Source organism: Phoenix dactylifera, chromosome 16 (genome assembly GCF_051530095.1).
Source record: "Phoenix dactylifera cultivar Ajwa chromosome 16, Ajwa_hap1_PhDact_Kaust_v1.1, whole genome shotgun sequence".
Lineage (NCBI taxonomy): Eukaryota > Viridiplantae > Streptophyta > Magnoliopsida > Arecales > Arecaceae > Phoenix > Phoenix dactylifera.
The window spans coordinates 22,418,049-22,426,213 of NC_143205.1; the positions used below are offsets into that span (position 1 = coordinate 22,418,049).

An 8,165-nucleotide genomic window follows, 5' to 3' on the forward strand; every position below is an offset into this window, starting at 1 on the left:
TCTCATCTCGCTGTTTCAGAATTTACGGATTCGCCTCGGCAACAGCACCTGCCACTAACTTATGGGCTACAAGTTTGCCATATAACTTCTAATCTCAGACGGTTGACATCTGTGTGCATTTTACTGCGGGCATTTTAAAGCAGAGAAGTATCAATCAAGTCATAGAACTACAGAAGAATATATAGTGTCATAGATTTGACTTCATACATGCCAAACAACAAAAACAGCTTTGAGAGATCTGAAATTTTGGAGGCCCCAAAGGTTCGGCATCTTAGACCGTAGTATTTCTGAAAACTCTTAGTTCTAAATTGGGCCACGTAAGTCCCGCATACATTACCCTAAAAGCCATCCTAAAATATATTTCTAACAAGTAGCTTCACCATTTATCCAGATGGTAACAACATACATACTAGCACAGTACATGAAGACGTATTCCTGATTTAACCGTATAGGTCATCATCATCGGCTCCAGCACCTGACGAAGCAAACGGATCGGATCCAGTAGTCCCAGCTCCAGTGCCTGACTGAGTTGAGAAGCGGAATTCACTTCCAAAGCCCCTTGATTGCTGCAAAGTTTGTGCAAAAGCCTGGTATTTCCGGATATCGGCATCACTGACGCTCCTCCGGGCAAACTTCATTGACTCTTCAAAGTGAGCAGCTTTGATCTCTGCAACTTCATCAGCATCATCTTCCTCCATAGCCTCTGGATTTTCGCTCCTCCTCCTCTCCCTCTCGATATCCTACAACATTCAAAAAATAAATATGTGAACTCATCGTTGATAGCTTCCAAGTTTTGCACATCAGACAACGGTTCAAACACGATCGACAAACTACACACACACATGACGCCCTTGCATATATGACAAACAAGTCAGTAAACCAAGTTATTAGCCTGAAAATTGAGGAGGTCAGGTAGCGTTATCTTCCTTATGAGAGAAAATTGAATAGTTGGAACAAAAAACTAGGATCAAAACAGGACAATGAGATTGGCAGTGTGTAAACTAATTGCAGGATTATTCATGGGACTTGGCCTAGGAGGATACCAATACCATGTAGGTAGATAATTAACGGGACAAGGCATGCTTTCTAAGTCAATGTAACGTGCCACATCATCAGATCACTTAGTATCAGGTGCATCATGCACAATAACCTAAAAGGAAAAAAGAGAACACAAAAATGCAACTTTAATCAAGCTCAGTAATGTGAAGCAGTCCTCACAAAGCATATGAAAGGTGTTCTAATTACAACCAAGACTGAGACATACCTTCTCAATGTTTTCTCTGATTGCATACTTGCAAGCACGTTGGCAAATCTCTGTAATATCTGCTCCACTAAAGCCTTGTGTGTACTTAGCAAGAGCCCAAAGGTCCACATCTTTTGCAACAGGGGACTTCCTTAGGCAAGCTTTAAATATCTGGTAACGAGAGGCCTCATCCGGCAGGGGAATATAAATTAACTGGTCAAGACGGCCTGGCCTGAGCAATGCTGGATCTATGATGTCAGGCCTGTTGGTTGCCCCTATAATAAAAACAGTTTTCTTGGCTGACATGCCGTCCATCTCTGTCAAGAGCTGATTGAGTACCCTATCAGCAGCACCTCCTGCATCTCCAACACTGCTCCCTCTCTGCAATACCCAAAAAAAAAAAATTATAATTAAAAAGTCAAAAGAGAACAAAAAAGGTCAGACCCCAGTTAATTGATATATATGCATGCCAAAATGAACCTGAGTAGCAATGGAGTCGAGCTCATCAAAGAAGAGGACACATGGAGCAGATTGGCGAGCCTTGTCAAAGATTTCTCGAACATTTGCTTCACTCTCACCAAACCACATAGTCAAAAGTTCAGGACCCTTGACACTGATAAAGTTTGCCTGGCATTCATTAGCAATTGCCTTTGCTAACAAAGTTTTCCCACAACCAGGAGGCCCATAGAACAGGACTCCCTTCGAAGGTGACATTCCAAATTTTTCGAACTTCTCAGGATGCTCAACTGGGTATTGGACAGTCTGTTTAAAAAGGAAAAAAAAGGAAAAATGAAAAAAATGAAACAACATCAATGAGGAACTATAGCAGAATCGCTAGAACCACAAGACGACCATTTTTTCAACATACCTCTTGGAGTTCCCTCTTGACATTCTCAAGACCACCAATATCATCCCAGCTGACATTGGGCACTTCAACAACCTGCTCATAAAAAAAATTAGCTTAATTAGGCAACAGATTGTATTTCAAACATACAGGTAGTACTGACTTATTACAGATACCGCACAAAAAAAAAAAAGGCAAGTCACTTACTGTTTCACGGAGTGCAGAGGGATTACTGGTTCCAAGAGCAGTTTTGAAATGTTCATTTGTAACAGCCATAGAGTTCAGTATCTCAGCATCTATGGTTTCATCTTCTAAGTCAATGATGTCCATTTTCTCCCGTATGCACTGAAGAGCAGCTTCTGTGCAGAGAGCTGCTAGATCAGCCCCAACATACCCATGTGTGTCCTTGGCAATTCTTTCCAAATCAACCTGCATATACAAAATAACATCAAACTCTGCTATAGAAAATAAAGCATGGGGCTCTGAAACATCAAGGAATAATTAATGGTATTACATCTTCAGCAAGCTTCATGTTCTTTGTATGAATGCGAAGAACTTCCAGACGTCCAACTTCATCTGGCACACCAATGTCAATTTCCCTATCAAACCTCCCAAATCTTCTGAGAGCTGGGTCGACACTGTTGGGCCGATTTGTAGCACCTATGACGATTACATGGGAACGAGTTTTCAAGCCATCCATCAATGTCAGGAGTTGAGAAACAATACGTCTCTCAACTTCTCCATGAGTTTTCTCCCTCTTAGGAGCAATGGAGTCAAGTTCATCAATGAAAATAATTGATGGTGCATTTTTTTCAGCTTCTTCAAAAGCCTTCCTGAGATTGCTTTCACTTTCTCCAGCTAGTTTTGACATAATTTCAGGACCATTGATACAGAAGAAAAATGCACCAGTCTCGTTTGCAACTGCTCTGGCTATGAGTGTCTTCCCAGAACCAGGGGGTCCATACAACAAGATACCCTTTGGTGGTTTTACACCAATAGACTTGAACAGTTGAGGGTGTCGTAGTGGAAGCTCAACTAACTCTCGAATCTGAGCCATCTGCTTTCGCACACCACCCACATCATCATATCCTACCTCATTAAGTCTTTCTTCATCCTCTCTTTTCACAGGTTCCCCCTCACAAAAGATCTCTGTGTCCGGAGCAACAACACAGTATTCTGCTGGGTCAGTTTCTATAACCTTAAATTCAACGCTTCGCATTCCACCTCTGACAAGGAAAAGATCCCCTTTCCTTACAGGACGATATGCCTCCAGGAAATATGCTGCAAAATATATGGAAACAAAAGGTCACAATAAAACATCTAGCAAGTACAAAAGGCCCATGAATGCTACCAAAATAACTTCATTAAGAAGGAATATTAACTAGTGAATGCTCACTGCATCCAGCAGGACTGGGAACCCCCAAACAAACATCACATATTTTTATAGTGCTATGCATTACTTTCAGAAAAAAGGAAGATACAGAAGACTGGTTAAAGCCAAAAAAGAAAAGATATGGCAGCAACCAATGCTATGTCCAGATATAAAAAAAAAATGCTAAATGATGCTCATTTATATAAACAAATGCCTTGCAAATCAAAGCCAAACCACGTGCTTCACATTCCAGACAAGAAACTGTTTGGATTCTTAAGAAGTTTCCTTTTCTGATGTGCGTAAAGGAGGAAAACAAAGAAAAGAACTAATCTCGCAAAAGGTTCTATATTCTAGCTAAAACTGCAATTCACCTTTGATCAGACCAGAAAATGAACTCACTCTACTGGTTTCTCACAAGAACTCCCATACCCCTTGATCCCTACAAGTGTACCAATAATGAAAGAAACAAATTCAAAATTAAGCTGGAGAAAGTCATTCGTCGGACAGGCAATGAGCATAATGATTTGTTCCATGAAATATTACATATCGCTGAACCAATATCTGGCTCCTAAAAGACAAGGTGAAAATTTTTAATTCCATTGGAAAGAGTATAGAACAAAGTTAAGTAAAAAGTCATTTAAGAGTATAGAACATAAGGGAAGCCCTAGTCTAAGCTCCTCCAAAAGACATGGCTTTCCATGCACATGCAATCTCAAAAGCATGATCAAGTTTTCCCTTTGCCAAGTATTGCAAACAGCAAATGCAAAACAAAGAATACATCCTGCCACTTCTAATTGTATCTCAATTAGAAGGTCAAAAATTACAAACGCCAATTTAATAGTCATGATGCACCAGGCAATCTCAATGACGAGTTACACTTGATGGTATAGGATCTCAAGATTTCTAATAATAGCATATCCCTGATGGTTATTTATTCAACATCTGAACTCATCTCCTTAATCCTACCTCCGCCAACATATCTCCAAATTCAAGGTAGAATAAATTCTTTCTCCCCTGAACCATTTAATAACAGTTTTCCCTCACTATTTCAACTTCTGGTGCCATTCCTAAACTTGCATTAGCAAAGTCATTAATAACTCAAGTTTCTTTCTGGTTGTTACCCAATATACCTAAACATCTTTATTGCCATCAGTTTAAGCTCGAAGGTTGTCATCACCACTCACTCAGCATTTTGATATACCCAAAAATCTCGACCTCTTGACCTGTATTAAGTTATTAAATTAATAATCATCTTCAAAACTAGTTTCATATGGATATCAAAACTGAATATAACCAGTATGGCTTACATTTGCAAATTATTTAGGTAGCAAGGCGATTTCTCTGCGTGAAAATAAAAATCTAGTTTATTCACAAATTCTTTTAGGTAGCAAGATGATTTTTCCTTTGTGAAAACAAACAATATATGTCTAGCCTAGAAGTTGGTTCCACTAAAATGAAGGCTATCATAAACCGCCAAAGAAGTATCAGAAAATTTACTGGACATGCTAGCTCTCCCACCGACAAATATTACTATAGGCCATTATTCCTCCCTCCCATGTAATCAATGAGCTAGGATAAAGCTTGAGAAATTTAATACAACATGAACTCATATCCTGAGCACCATAATTACAATCAGCAAGTTATAATGGTATGCAGGAAATCATATTTGATGTTCAATGGCTTTCATGTGCTGTGCAGTGGAAAGACTTCTTCTTTTAATAGTATTTCAGCAAGCTTTTTATGCAAGACATCACAATCAACAATAGGGTGCAACATTCCCCTAAAATCACCTTTAACTTAGCTCCCTGTATTGGTGATCGCTAGTGAGGTTGTCCTTTTGGTTGCGATGATTTATTTTGTTCAAAGCGAGGCGAGCGGTGCTATTGTCCCCTTCCTTCTCCTAGCGCTCATTGACATCGTATGCAGGTCATCAGGATCGGGAACATCATATATGAAATGACTTGATCCGTGAAAGCAACCCTTGGCTTACCCAATATTGGCCAGGGAATGGACCAATTCCTTCATTCAATGCATATTGATTGAGAATCTGTGCAGCAGAGCCCTTGATCAAATTAACAGGATCCACCAAATATTTCACAGTAGGAGAGGATGTTCACTCTGAAAGGCATGCATGATAGCATAAAGGGCAACATCATTTGATACAAGCAATAACAAGTAACCAGAGTACCATACAGACTCCACTCTGCAGGAGTAAAAGTCACTGCACCTTCAACATGCTAAAGAATTACTAGATAGATAGCAGTGTTACAAACATTTACAGATCATCATATCACATATATAAGTCAAGAGAAAATTGCAGATCATACATTGATGCAGCAGCATCCTGAATATTAAATAAAAACAACCTCGAGACAAAATCATCAAGCAAGTATTTACCAAAAAAGGAAAAAGAAAAAGAAAAGAGGAAAGAATATGAAATAGATGAATGTGAAAGGGAAAATTAAACTTACGCTTCAAATATGCATCGAACAAGTTTCCTGTAACACCTTCAATGGTATCATCTATGGGAAGTATATGGACACGCTTCCCATACTTCACATCCTGGCACTGATGGACAGAAACAACATCACCGAGCCTCACCCTGAGGTTTGATCTAACAACCTTATTCATCCTTATCTTAGACTCTTCACAAGTATCATCAGCAAGTGCGATACAGATAGTATCTCTCCTTTTCTTGCCCTAAATTATTCAGTTAACAAGCAAAACTTAGACAGTTGCACCACAAAAGCAAAAATCAGATGCAAACACATCGAAAAAAGGAATCACAGCATCTCATACCACAGATACTGCAACTTTTGAATATTGGAAAATTAATCGGCCATAAAGATACAAGAACAAAATCCTAATCCCGGGAGATTATTATTCGATTAACAAGTAAAATTTAGACAGTTGTACCACAAAAGCAAGGATCAGCAACAAATACATCAAAGAAAAGAATCCCAATGTCCCATTCCATCTGTAAGTTTTGACTATAGGAAAATTAATGGACAATAAAGATACAAGAACAAAACTCTAATTCCCAGAAGAAATAAAAAAAAAACACGTGATCTTTCTAAAAAGGTTAAGGTATCTTATAACTCGAAACTCAAGATCCATAAGAAAACCCATCTTCCTTGAACTATCCCAAAAAATGGATTTGATATAACTTATTCATTAATGAAGAAGGCATTACATTTACAGATCAACAGATTCAACTACTGCAAAGGCATCAACAAGAAGGTTAATTTTCTTTTAAAAAAAAATCTCGAAAATCCTTCCAACAGATTCGAACTTCTACCCACAAAAATATTACTCCCGGTAATAATACGCTAAAGCTCAAGCCTTACGTAACTCCCATCACACCAATTCCCGTTACGAAACCCTATCTTTCCAATACCCCAAAAACCCTACCTTAAGGAATTTTAAAAACAATAGTAACCACAAAGGATAGCACCGTTACCTTCAGCAGGATCGTATCGCCACGGAAAAGCTGCAGCTTTTCCATCGTCTCCGGGTGCAACGAGACCACCGAATTGTCGTCATTGACCGCCTCGTCCACGACCAATCGATTCGGCGCCTTTTTCCTCTCGAGAATCGCAGTACTAAAATCCCTCTTCGTGCCCTTGCTGCAATTAATTCCAATAAAATATCCATTAGAACTTATGAATCAAACCCCTAACCTCATATCCATGCCGAAAGGGGAATAAAAATAAAGGAAAACAAAGATCTTACGAATCGGAAGAAGAGGCCTCGCCCAGATTCGCCATTTTTTTTTCCAATTGGAAAGTACAGAAGGTTAATGTGATAAAAGGAAGCGATAAGCCCTCTCGGGTATTTATCGGAGCAGAAGGCCTAAAGGGAATTCTGACTCCCATCCGTAGTCGGGGGGATACGTTTCTTCCAGGGCCGGACTGGAATTGGACTCCTTCTTGCTGCCGAAGAAAGAATCTGGGCCGTTGGATGAGTGCTGCTACTATGGCGGATCCACTCACAGACTATCACTGATGTGGTTTGACGTTGGCAGATCAGAGCCGTTTGTTATGCGATAATGGCCGCAGGATGTTAGCATTACCTCCTTCCAAATTAACAAGTTGATAGACCACCGTGAACTTGTGTTATAACTTGTAAATTATGTTGCTATTCTTCTAATAATTTTCAATGAGTTGATGCAAAAAAGCTTGACCAAGCCATGACTCATTAGCTAGTGTGCATGAGCATGACAACTTGATGATCAACTATTCAATAATATTTTGAAATGTTCGCCACCTCCAAAATCAACCAGTCGTGCTTCTTGGATCATATACATGGCATCGTAGATCCTCTCTGCCTGCTTGATCCATGTCTCTCACCATAAAAGGGTGCTAGATAATGAACCGGCGTTCGTTCTTAATGCTGATATATGGCCTATTATGTACGTGATATTGTCGATTTGTTTCTCTCGCAGTCCCCTTTTATGTATCAAGAAAGGAGAAAGGGTGCCAAATAAAACTTCTCCAATAAGGCATACCTCGACGGCAGTATGGATAATAAGAGAAGATGCAGTGGCGTGGGGTTTGTCATTCGAGATCATGATTTTACATTAATTACGGCGGAAGGCCGGCGAACTTTTAACTTGTTAGTGGTATGTGCCGAGCTCAGAGCAGCCTGAGAGGGCATCTACTATGCGAGGCAGACACTGGGTGCGGACCGTATTATTCTTGAGGACG

The 8,165-nt window shown here is 39.7% G+C and overlaps 1 protein-coding gene across 1 annotated transcript; it reads right to left on the reverse strand.

Moving 5' to 3' along the window:
• Positions 1-164: 164 nt before the first annotated feature.
• On the reverse strand, positions 165-7,422 carry LOC103714878 (cell division cycle protein 48 homolog). The gene is made up of 9 exons (XM_089927998.1): positions 7,192-7,422; positions 6,920-7,085; positions 5,931-6,159; positions 2,602-3,368; positions 2,295-2,516; positions 2,112-2,183; positions 1,724-2,005; positions 1,265-1,624; positions 165-740 (listed from the first exon to the last, which is right to left on the reverse strand). Exons 1-9 carry the CDS (start codon positions 7,332-7,334, stop codon positions 441-443), a joined length of 2,541 nt encoding a protein of 846 aa, XP_089784124.1. The 5' UTR covers positions 7,335-7,422; the 3' UTR covers positions 165-440.
• Between the last annotated feature and the right edge of the window lie 743 nt (positions 7,423-8,165).